Here is a 12,541-nt window from a genome sequence, read left to right on the forward strand (position 1 = left end):
AAAACGTTTTCTAGTCAAATGTAGCATGTTGTTAAAAATACACGTAGGCAAATTAATAACTTAATACAAAACTCTGGGGTCAGTTCTAGCACAGAGGTACATTAATTTATCTTTCTTAATTTCTAATTTAATGTTAACTTATAAATTGATCACTGAGTATTGTTAGAAGAAAATAAGTTTTCTTATATTGGTCTTAATTAAATAGTTCTGTAGATCCCTTAGCCATGCTCTTTGGCAATAATGAATTTATACACTATTATGTGTGAAGTTTCCTTTTTTTGTCTTCTAGTGAATAATATTTAATAGATATATAGATAGATAGATAGAACAGACCTTTAAGTTTTATAGTAAATGTTGTATATAATGCCTCAGTAGTCTATGAATGCAGTTTTAAATGTTAAACTGTACTCTAAACAAACTGTATTCTTACAAACAACATTGCAGAAACCTTTTGTTATTAGTAAAAGTCTTCAAGTATGTGTATTATCTCCAAAATCCACACATGCTCTGACATACTGTTATCTCTCTCTATTTCTCTCTCATATAGCTGTTACACAGATCTCTGGCAGCAGATGGCTGGACTATAATGCACTGTTAAACAAATAAAACCATTAGGCATGTAATACTGCCTAGTAAATGACTGTTCATCTAAAATGGTTAAAAAAAAATAAATAGAAAATAAACTTCATTTTAGAATTCATTTAATGAAATTGGAATAAAATCCAAACCTGTTTCAGCATACATAAAACATCCCCACTTATGCTGTGTCTGTCATTTGAAGTCAGTCTTTATTCCGTTCTTACATCTGGTATAAAATAATAAGTCCTAAATCAGATTTCTAATAAATGTTTTCTACAAATAATCACTTATTTTACATTTATCTTTGTAGGAAGATTTTTGCTTTTGTAATACTCCAGCACAAAATTATCCATTGCATTATATGCTTTTTTCTCATTTTCAAATTTTAAACAAATGTATTAAAATTATGATTCAACACTAGTGTCATGGCTCTGTAATTAAACTGTTCTTCAATAATTATAAGCAGCTGAGAGATGCCATTTTGTCTTTTTGTTTTTAGATATGCCAATATTTGGTCTTTGCCCGGCTCATGATGATTTCTATTTGGTGATGTGTAACCACTGTAATCAGGTCGTAAAACCACAGGCATTTCAATCACATTATGGTAAGTGCTTAACTATTTTTAATAATTAAGGGTGAGGTTAAATCAGGATTAAGCCTGGCAATTTTTTTTTTCAAATTGATGGTACATGGATCATTACATTATAAACAATGTCAAAGAACGTAACCTGTGTTTAATCATTTTATATACGTTGTAATGCAGTTACGTGAAGATCTTGTTCCTTTTAATTTTTGAACTGAAACACTGCAAGCATGCACTTCAATTTTGAAATGGCATATATAGTGTATTTCACAGACGGTTTGTGTAGAGTGCTTGTGTCTGAGTGTGTCATTTCTCCATATCTATTTACACTGATTATTTTTCTACACAAAGTTCTGTTGCAGTGTGAACTTAGCTAAAAGCTAAGCTTACAAATTCTGCCCTATAACATAATACATTTCCAAAGGAGCAGTAAGCTTATTTATTTATTTTCAGAAGTATCAATCTGTATTTGTTTTAATGGTCAGATGATTTTGTATATAAACTGTGCAAGGAAGCTCTCATATTGGTTGGTGCTAGCCGATGTTTATAGAGGACTGACAAAACGTGAAGTGCTTTGCAAGTTCAAGTGTTCTCTCACTTCCTACAGAACGTAACGGGGGGAGGTAGGCAGTTCTTCTTTTCCATACACCTCTCAAGACTAGAAATTAATATCACATTTTCATGTCAATATTTGAGTAGGAGGTTCTTGGTATTCAGCTTTTTGTTTCTTGAGAAATCAAGGAGATGTATTGGCAGTAGCTTAGGAAACAAGAGATAGACAAAGCTTCTGAACTACTCCTTCCTCCCTCTGTGTGTGTGTGTGTGTTTGTGTGTTCCCTTTTTTCTAGCCCAGTACACCACTGCTTGCCTTGCTGCTTAAAAGGATACAAGATGCTGGATATGGGTGGGAAGCCTCTCCCAGAGCTCAGAGCAAGGCATAGCTTTTCTTGCATCTTAAATACTCCAGCCCTTTGGCAAGAAAAGGCATACTTGCTCCTGCTTCTTCCTAGAGACTGGGAAAGGGTCTTCCTGTGCTGTGCAGAGGGTGCACTGCTTTCGCTTGGTGTTTGTGTAACGATGCCATGTAGGTTACGTCCCTAGCCTTGCTGCTGGATTTCTGCAGTCATGTTTCACAAAGTGACTTGGAGAAGAATCCGGTAGGTGTTGCAACATAATTCTTACTGGTTTGCTTGTTCATCTATGGATGGCAGTAGTAATAAAAAAAAAAAAACAAAAGCAACTTATGTCTCTGGGGCTGCAGGGAGCCAGGAGAACAGAAGGCAATATGCTTTTCTAACTCTGAGTGCTCTGAGCCTTTGTATCAGCTGAGAGTAAGTCCACTCCTTGCCAGTGTGATTCCTCACCTGTCACTGAGTATCAGCTTGGGATGCCCAATAAGTCTTTCTAAAATATCATATTAAATTGATTCTGACAGTTAAAAATAAATGTATGGGGGAGGACTGGATGGTACCCAGTTCTGAGTGCTGGCATATTGAGTCTTCCATCTCAAGGTCAGCAATACAGGGCTGGCTCAGGTTGGTACTGATGGAGAGCTGCTGGCATCTGCAAACTCTTTGGGCTGACATCCTGGAATGAGCTGTAATCTCCAACCGCCCATCTTTGTAAATGGGTATCCATGCTCTGGGAACCAGTGTTGTAGCTGCAGGCATGACAACCTTGTGGGCAGATTGAAGAACTGAACAGGCACAGCATCGCTCCTTGGCCATGGCCATGGCCAGGCTGTAATGCTGCTTGTATCAGTGTAAAACACGGTACGAGAGGTTTACTTTATTCTAATTCAAACCCTTTGGTAAGTATTACTTGCAGTTTGAAAGGAACTGAGAGAAGAGGAAATTACAAAGTGAAGGTATAGAAAATATTTTTAAAAGATTAAAGAAGAAATACTGATGTGATGTTCCTGTTCTGTATCACGTTGCAGGAGCACGATCTCTAAGTAGTAAGGTTTCTGTAATGTAAACCTATTAATGGTAGATTGATACTTAGAAGTGTAGAAGGAAGGGATGGAAATGACAAGGTTATTCTTAGTATTTCTTAAGCCCATTCTGAACAATGAAGACGCTAAACAAGTGCTGCAGCTTGCAGAGGAAATGGGAGGAGCCAATCTGATGAGAAAAACAGGCTTGGGTGGGGTGTAAATTATTAAAAGACCTTAGTTTGCCAAACTAATAGTCTCAGAAAGGTAAGAGGGCTGACTTTGATTTTGTATAGAGCTATCAATCTCATCTCCTTTTTTATCAGTCTTCACGTTCTTGAAACGCAGTTGGTCCTTGTCTTACCAAACCAAATGTGAAAGCTGGTAATAGGGGAGGTGACTGATTACCTTAACAGTGTATTCTTTTGCTCAGTGTACTTAGAGAAGGAAATAACTGAACTCCTCAAAACATAACAGTTCTCCTAAAACAAAAAGTACAATTTTGTGATACCAATGGGAACAAAAAATTGGATTCACCACAGTCCATTTTCCCTGAATGAGGTCTTCATCTGTGGCTTTATTTCAGAGATATAAAAAGGAGTGACTCCTTTTAACATGCAAAAAATAGTGCATCAATGAAGCTGTACCTTTTTGTAATGTTCTCAGTGTTCAGAAGTTATTTTAAATTGTTACCAGAGAAATGGTAATCTCTTAAAATATTCTACAATTTGCAGTGGTATGTGTTGCTTGTACTTGGTGTTCTTTAAAATCTGTCACATGGGGTTTTCTGAAGTAGAATACTCTCTGTTAAAATGTCACTTATGTCAAAGGAATGGTAAACAAACTATTAACTAAGCCTAATGAGCTAATTAATTTCTTCCAAAGCATATTTGTGATAAACTGCTTAGGTAGGCTGAAAGTGCATTGCAGGACATTTGATAGTTTGCTTTTTTTTTCTGAACCACATGTAGTCAGAAATAATTTAAATGTAAATTTATCAGAATATTTTACCTTTTCAGTAAAATACTGATACAAGTCACGTATATTTGTATAAAACACTCTTCTATATTCCATGTTTTTTTAACGTGACTAGAAGAGATACTAATTCAAAATTAAATTTTGCTTGAGGGAATCCAAGTATATATTTGGAGTATGAATTGCCATTTTAACAACTTGTTCTGTACTATTGATTTCTTCTATCATTGATTTGTAAAGTTCTGTGGTGTTTGGTATGCATGGCACCATGTGTTGTGGTCAAAATCTTTCAGCAGTTTTTAAAAGCAATCTGATAGAAAGGATGATCTGAAGTCCAGTTTTGATATTCCTTCTCTATGGGCCATTATTAAACTTAATTGTCTACACGGTAAACCGTGTACAGTCTGTTTTTCAGTACATAGAGCTAGATTTCTCCTGGTCTGTGTACAACAGCTGCCTGCCAGCATGCTCAAATTGCTTTCCCCTCTTGCTGTAGGGCTGTAGCAGGGCGGGGGAGCCAGCCAAGGAGGGGCTGGCTGGCTTTTCAGAACAAATCATCGCTCTGTCAAACCTCAGCTGCTTCATCCGCGGGACCAAACAGATGATTTCAGGACTTTATTGCCAGTATTCTTGCTGCTTCTTTTTGAATGGTTGCATTTTTGTGGTATCAGCATCTTCCTTGGATGAGTCAAGATCAATCAAAGGTGAAGGACTGACAAAGCTGTAACATGCAGGCTTTCAGTCCTATGGACAAAGCACCTGAGATCTCTTATCGTGCTGACCTCTTCTGAAAAAAAACACAGTATTTTTCTCCAGTTGTACTTGTCAGGCTGGGTGATCGTGTGCCAGCCTCTCCAGGTTCCATCCAGCATATTCTCTTCTTCTGTATCTAAATTGTGTGTGTTTCTGGAGTGCCTGCCCAGTTTCCTACCGTACTATGTTAATTCCTACAGTAAAAATGACTTTGCTGTCTGTCAAATTGCTCACCCTCGTACTTGTCAGGAATACCTCCTTGGCAGCTAGCAGGACGTGTCTGTGTTAGGACCGAATGTGTTCCTTTTTTCTTCTCTTTTTCCCATTAAAAACCATTCTCTCTATGTAGCTGGTTGCTGTATTACAGCAAAATGTTGCTCTTTGTGGAAGCCCTTGCTATGGTTGTTTCAGGTGCTTCATGGAAACCCTGAAGCAACATGGTTTTGGGACCGTATGACCTTTCGCTGGTATCTCAGCCGTTCCACAGGTTTATCGTGTCTCCCTGTGGTTATCAGCTTCTTCTCTGGAAAAAGCTGCTTCTCTTTGCCATCCGGGCTGGTTTGTGGCTCAGGGGAGCGAGGAGATAGCTCACTGGTGTGGATGGAGCATCAGTTTAGAGATACGGGTTTTCTTCCCTCTAATTTTTTCCTTATTTTCTTCCTCCTCCTGCAGTTTCTTGGTTCACTTGTGCCTTGGCTTCTGTAAACATGAACTGGGGTTATAACTTCCCAGCAATCTGTATGAAAACATAAGGAAGGCTACCTGTGAAACATAAGCTGATAGCGCTTGTGAGTCATGCAGTGATTGTGGAAACCATTAATTCAGCGAGCACTGGAAAGAGACCATTACAGTATGTCAGGTTGTTGAGTCATTAAAGAGCTATGCCCGATGTTTTGATTAACTTCCATAGGTTTGGCATGCAGTAACAAAGGTGAGCACCTACTCTGAGCATTGCTTTCTGCTGCTCTGTGAGCCAAGGGGAAACTCCTAAGAGTTTCTGCTCAGGGCAGAAGGAATAACAGCACAGATTTGCAAACCTGAGCTGTCTAGGAGGTGGTGGGACTGGAATAGAGAAGATCAGCACCCAGTCTTGTTCTCAGCCTGGAGAGACTAACAGGGCAGATCCTGGCGGCAGGGACAGACGTTCGCATACTTGGATCCAGCAAGTCACTGTACAGTCTCGCATGAATCTTTCATCTATGTGTACATCTATTCCTTCCTCCCTCGACCAGTTCTCACACCCACCTTTAGTTAGCAGGTTTACTGATTTGGCTTGTCACAAGTGGTGGTGTTTTTTTGTTTTATTTTGGTTTTGGGGGTGGTGGTGAGGGGAGTGTTAAGTGCTTGCATTCAGAGGGTATGGTGATAGTTGTTGTGATACTAAATGGGATAAGTGATCCGTTAACTATCCCTGATAATATAGTCTGTTGTATTTCAGATGTTATATCACAAGTAATTTAAGCATTACAGGCCCTGCAGCATAATGTACTTCGTTTCTTTTGACATAGTGTGAATTGAATATAAATTTGTCCTACCCGTTTTTTTGTTATCTCAAATTTGGCAGCAGCTAATTGTTCTGGAAATCTGACATCAGTATTAAATAATTTTAATTTTTTTTGAAGTTCTGCAGATGCTGCATGTTTAGAAAAGTATAGAGAGACTATCTAGCAAGTACTGCAATCAAAGATAAAGTGTGTGTACAAGGCAGCGTTTGATGTAGATATGAAAAGAAAAGAATGTACTGAATCCTGTTCCAAAGCCATTGGACCTGAGGATCCGGGTGGTGGTGGGGGGGTTGTTGTTTGGTGGGTTTTGTATTGTTTTTTCTTTTTTGTTGTAGGAGGTTGCAGGAGCTCATCTGTGCGTTGCAATGATAAGCCTTCATTACGGCTTGCATGCTTTTGGCAGCAAGTAATTTGTTTCAGTAAATTAATGTCCAGTGTTCACTAATGACTTTTTAAAGCAGTGTGAAAATGCTTGATATAAATGATAGGAATATTCTTGGGTATCGGTAGTCTTCTACAGTAGTCTAGTAACCAAAATAAAACTTTGATATTATCTGGTGTGTCACAGATGTGCTGGAGTAATCTGCCAAGCATATTGCCAAACACACACAGGTGGCGTTTGGCATATTATAGCCTGAGTTAATGTATATGATTTAATAAATTATCATTGGCAGCTTCACCAGCTTCTGTTCAAACACGGAGCCCTCTTGCAGCAGTTCACACAGTCTAGATTCCAGCAGTTGAATCCTAGTCTCTGGGTCCAGCACCAACTAGTTTAATTTCTTGGCAGAGACAGGTGAAATTCTGTAACTTTTGCAAGAATTGTCTTGGCATATTCCCAGAAGGGAATGGGCTCAGAGGTCAGTACAGGATTCATCCTGGAAAACTGTTTCAATTGATTATTTATTTATTTTAAAATAATGCATCATTAAATAAGAAAATATTACCACCTGGAAAGAAATTGTAAATATATTTGGGGTTTGCAATGTGTACCCCAAAACCTTTAGCTGAATACTGAATGGGTGAGTTGGGATTTCAAGTCACTAGCACTTCTGCCACGCAGGATTTCAGGAGTAATGGAGTTATGCCCTGTGGTTAATTGTACCGTTGCAGGCAGTTCTTGTGCAGAAAGCTATTTGTGCAAGTATAATGGCTGTGGTCTTTGTTATTACATGAAAGTGGAGGGAGTCTGCTTAAGAAGTTGATGGCAGTTTTCTATTAAAACTTCCTTTTTTTGTGGGTACCTGGATTTGTAGAGCTGAAGATGTAAAGCAATATTAAGTATCAATGAACAGGAAAAATACGATGTTCAGCTTCAGATTTAAAGAAGAAATTTGATCAGTTTACCACTTCGGATGTAACTCGTGATTCTGTCTGCAGCACCACATGTGCTAAAATATTGTGAACTTAAAAATGTTCTGGTGTGCTTTTGGCTTTTCTTGTCTTCGGTTAGCATGAACCAAATTTGTGCTGTTCTGCCATAGCAGAAGGCCTACATGCAGAAATCCTTGTGTTTTATTACTGGCTGGACAGAGAGTATCTTTGCTATTCCATTCTCACTAAAAGGTTGAAGTATTTTAAAACAAGGCTAACACAGGTAATTATACAAGTGTTACGTGGAAACCCTGCTCCTTTGCTAAGTATGCAGAGACTGAGGCAGACTGCTCCCTTTTCAAGGTAGACATCAGCACGGGGGAGAACAAGCAGAAAGAAAGAGAATAAAGATAGTTATCTTTGTGGGAAAAGAGGAAGCACTGCCATGTTCGCTGTTGCTTTACAAAAGTACTTGCTCAGCGAGAGGGACAAAGTTAGTGTATTGATTGACAGGTTTAGTAAGACCTGAAGAAAACAAGTAGTTCTCATGAAGTAGCTGTTGGGTGTATTTGACTTCAGTTTCACCTTGGAAGACGCCAGCTGGAACAGTCGTGTCAGGCTTATGGTTAAAAGTGATCCAAAATGAGAGAACTCACCTAAAACTCAATGCTAAGTTGCATCATTCAAAATTAATTCGGCCCGTGGAGCAGAACACAGCTCTCAGAACTATTTCAGACTTTCCGCAGATGCGGAGAAGGCAATTCTGCATCGGTTTACATGCTCCACATCCTCGGAAGGTTTCCTTCCCAGCTAAAAGGGCTCTTTCTAGCGCCTAAGCCACTCCTTCAAGCTGGAGCTCAGCCAGAGGAGGTGGCATGCATTGCGAGGGCAGGCCATGGGCACGCAGGGCTTGGCACAGAGCCCTGAGCTGAGCACAGAAGAATGAAGCTGCAACCTGTTTAGGAGCTAGCGAGTTGAAAGAAGGCTGAATCGTTTTTTAAAAGCAGGATTTCTGCTGTCATGGAGGAGAGCTGGGAATGTGTCATGGCCATCGAGATGCGAACCGGGTGCTGGGGGTGGAGTGGGGCTAGTAGTAGTTTAATTTCAAAAGCCAACAGCATGCAATGTTTATTAGGACTTCCTAAATGTTTATTAGGACTTCCCCGTTTATTTTGAGGGAGAAGTTTGTGTTCTCATGCAGTGAGTAGATTATTCCAAGAATTGCAAACCTCAGATGAACACTGCAACTCTTCGTAATTCCAGGGAGGAGTATTCTGGGAAGCTCGTAAAACAGTGTGGAGTATTGAACTGTCATAAAGAATATAGTTTTTCCTGTTTTTTTTTCATGACAGCACCTAGTTTCAAGTTGCACAGGCTGTACCCTCTCATCCCACCACCCATCTCTCGAACAGCTGCCACGTTCGGAAGAGAGGGGATTTGCACATAGCCACTTTTTCCATGCGAGCACAGCTACGGATGGCAGATAGGTAATCTCAGCAGGACCCATCGGTCAGGTTAATATTTTGCCAAGCCACCACTGCTCCCAGCATCCAGCCACGATGTGGAGGAGGGCTGGGAGCTGTGCAGCACCTGCCTGGGGGCGCGAAGGGGCCGTGGTGGCAGTGTCTGGCCAGTGTGGGCAGGAGGACAGCAGCTTGGCGGAGCTCTCCCTGCAGCTACAATGAAGTGGTGTGCAGTCTGGGGGTGTGTGTCCGACGGGGGGAAGGAGAGAACACAGGGGAATTGCTAAAAAGGGAAACGTAAAACAAAGAGACAAAGTAAAACATAGTTGAAAAGAAACAGATGGAGACAATAAAGAGGAAGGTAAGTAAGGAAAGTAGGGGAAAATGACCTCATAGAAGGGAGGATGAAGTAGGTAGATTGCTGAGTTCATTGCTCTGTATTGAGGGGGAAAAGTGGAAGTAGGGAGGAGAGGTTTAACAAGAGGAAACAGAAGCTTGTTCAGTATTTTTTCTCTTAATGTTTTGGCAGTGATGTGTATTAGTGTGATTTGTGTAATGGCATGGCACTCTAAGATTTGGTGTGGTTTGGTGGAAAAAAAAAAAAAGGCAACAGTTTTTACTTGGGACACCTCTCCCAGCTCTCTGAGGTACTGACCATCAAGGAGGGAAATGAATAAATGCATATGTTGTCTTATGTTTGTTTTGTTCTAACACCCTCCTTTTTTTTTCTCCTGGATTTCTTAAGTGTATTTTAAAAATCTTATTTTCTGTAGTCTAAATAATAATTTTTAGAGTTAGAGGTGCATAGCATGTGTGTAGCTTTCACGCTGCTTTTGCAGTAGAGCAGGAGGAGGAATGCATACCAGTTCTCCAAGTGGATGCACTTAAAATCTAACATTTGATACACAAATTCTAGTAACTAGATTTCTTAAGATGTTACCAGAGGAGGGAATGTGTATCACTTTGTATACGGTGAAACCTTTCAGTGTATTGATGAGTAAAACGTATGATTAAAACCTGTAAGTGTATTGATGAGTAAACTATGAGTAAGATAAATATGCCATGAAATTGTACATAAGCGTGTGATACTATTGTTGACTGGATAGTGTTATCTGTTTCAAGCAGTAACAGCCAAAATTCTTACAGCAAACCCTGGTATCTGCTGTTCATGGAACAAAATCCTCAGGTACTGCTTGTGTAGAAAATCAAGATGTTTACCCTATAACTTACATAGGTGTTCCTTTGGTTGTGCAGCAGAGCAACAGGGTAATCCTTTGAACGACAGCCAAATGATGCAGGAGGAGAAGCCATCAGTGTCTGATACATAAACTCCCAATAAACTCACCTATTCTGCTCCCACGTAAACATTCTGCGATGTCTGAGAGAGCTGCTGGCCACAGAGATTACAATTATATTCTGACTAGTTTCCCCAGGTTGTACCAGAGAAAGAAGCAGCATCGTCAAGAGCCTCAAGTCTTCTTTCCAGTTCTCTGTTCCACCAGTAATGAGTTGTCACTGTTGGTATGAAACTCTCGCTCTTCCTGCTGGTTTTTAAAGGATGTAATTAGTCAAGGCTCCAGGAGAGTTAAAGCAGTTTCTACGTAACTGGGTTTTCTTCCCTGTTTGGCAAGATTGTCAGAAAATCTAACTCAAAATTCTAGATATAGTAGCTTTCCCAAGGAAGTCTTCCCTTTTAGCCAGATGATCCTCTAATATTTTTACCCTGTAGGATTTTATTCCCCCTCCAGGCAGAAATTGCACTGTGCTGTCTCCTCTGCGTGTGACCCTGCAGGTTCCAAAGATCCTGTTTGTCGTATCTGGCAGCCAGCAGAAGCCCTCCTTTCTGTGCTGTATTGCAGCTAACCCTGCAGGTTAGGAGTCTGAAGCAGTACTGCTCTGGCCCTTCTTGTTATTGGCGTGGGACTGGCTGGCACTCATTTTATTCAGTTTGTTTCTAATTTACAGTCTATGACAAGCCATGCATAACCATATATATGCCTGGAAGCATGCTGTGTTGGCCCTCTCCTGGTTTGTAAGGTCAAAGGAAAGACTTTAAACCAGCACTGTTCAGTCCCCTCCCTGCCATAATGCCATGTATTCCTTGACCAAAGGAGTCCTGTCAGCCACAAAGCTATCCACCAGCCAGCTTCTGGAAATACTGATGATTGCTGTGATATACATGTGGGTAGTATTGCAAGGCGTGATGGTCACATCTCAGTTGTCACAGAATGAGAATGACAGGTGGTGTCACTTAATTTTGGTAGTGACCAGTTCCTTTCTCTATTTAACATGCTTTCCTTGGGATTGATCAATATTTAGAATGAAGATACTGACCTGTAGGACCGTACCCATCACTTTTTTTTTCTTTTTTTTTGTCATCAGGAGAAGGTACCTGGGGCAACTTGCTGTCACTTGATTGCAAACCAAGAAAACTATCAAGTTCTCTGTACTCAATTTGTTTTCATTACATAAAATGTAATCCATTTTGTTTTGGACTCACTCTGCTCTTCTAAAACCCAAGAAACCTCTAAGCACTCCGGTTTGGAAAAGAAAACACCAGAACTAGAAGTCTTGCCAGATGTACGTGTGTTTTCTGCAGCACATAAGACATGCTGCAAAGCAGCAGCTGTGCCAGATAAAAACACACTGATTTCAAAACCCCTTGCCCCATGGTTCTGGAGGGCTGGAATTTCATTCATGATGGTACTTCAGAGCGCTTCTTTCCAGCTTAGGGGAGAAAAAAAAACACACAAGACTTCAGAGACAAGTCAGTAGCAGTACGTTTTATGTAATCCTGCCGCACTGTATGCTGAGGTTGGTTTCAGGGTATCACAGCGTATGGCAGGGTTTGTTCAGTGCCTCCCCCAGAGCTGCACAGTGGGTTTTCCAAGTAACCACACAGGAGTTCTCAATTGACCAACTTCAAGAAGTTTAGTGCTGGCTCAAGGCCTGTCATTCTCTTCCTTCCAGGAAGAATAATAATAGTAACCAGTAACCAAACAATCTCTGTGAAACAAAATATTTACAACAAAATCATTTTAGAATGTACTAAATGTAAATCTAAGCAGGCTGCATTGTAAGCAAGCCCAGTTCGTGCTGTCTTGATATCAATCAGATGAAATTCCTTGGAAGTCCAAATTTTTACATACCCCTCAAAACCTTCAGGATCTAGTCAAAATAATCATTACCGCAGCTCCCAACCCGGTTCTTTGTCATTGCCAGCTGTTTAAAAGTTGCTCTGGCCTGTAGCCCTTTCCCTGTGATCAAGTCGCTTTTTAATGCGCGCTAGGCCTCGCTCTGTTAATTGCCAGCTTTGGCACAATAAGGCGTGCAGTTTGTGGGGCTGTCAGGTCTCTGAACCGATCGTTTTGCTCTTTGTTAGGAGGAGAGCAGATGGTAGGAAGGCTCGAACCGAGTGGTCGGGATTGGGGGAGAG

General features: G+C 40.4%; 1 protein-coding gene across 5 annotated transcripts in view; it reads left to right on the forward strand.

The window, feature by feature from the left end:
* The window catches only part of ATXN7 (ataxin 7), a 76,349-nt gene that overhangs the window by 42,837 nt on the left and 20,971 nt on the right, over positions 1–12,541 (forward strand). For 4 of the 5 annotated variants that reach the window (XM_035337336.1, XM_035337338.1, XM_035337337.1 and 1 more), the window contains exon 6: positions 1,079–1,183. The exons of the other annotated variant lie outside the window; for it this stretch is intronic. In XM_035337336.1, coding sequence (XP_035193227.1) covers positions 1,079–1,183 — 105 coding nt within the window. The remainder of the gene's footprint in view (positions 1–1,078; positions 1,184–12,541) is intronic. 5 annotated transcript variants of the gene reach the window in all.

The sequence above is a fragment of the Oxyura jamaicensis genome, chromosome 12, assembly GCF_011077185.1.
Source record: "Oxyura jamaicensis isolate SHBP4307 breed ruddy duck chromosome 12, BPBGC_Ojam_1.0, whole genome shotgun sequence".
Lineage (NCBI taxonomy): Eukaryota > Metazoa > Chordata > Aves > Anseriformes > Anatidae > Oxyura > Oxyura jamaicensis.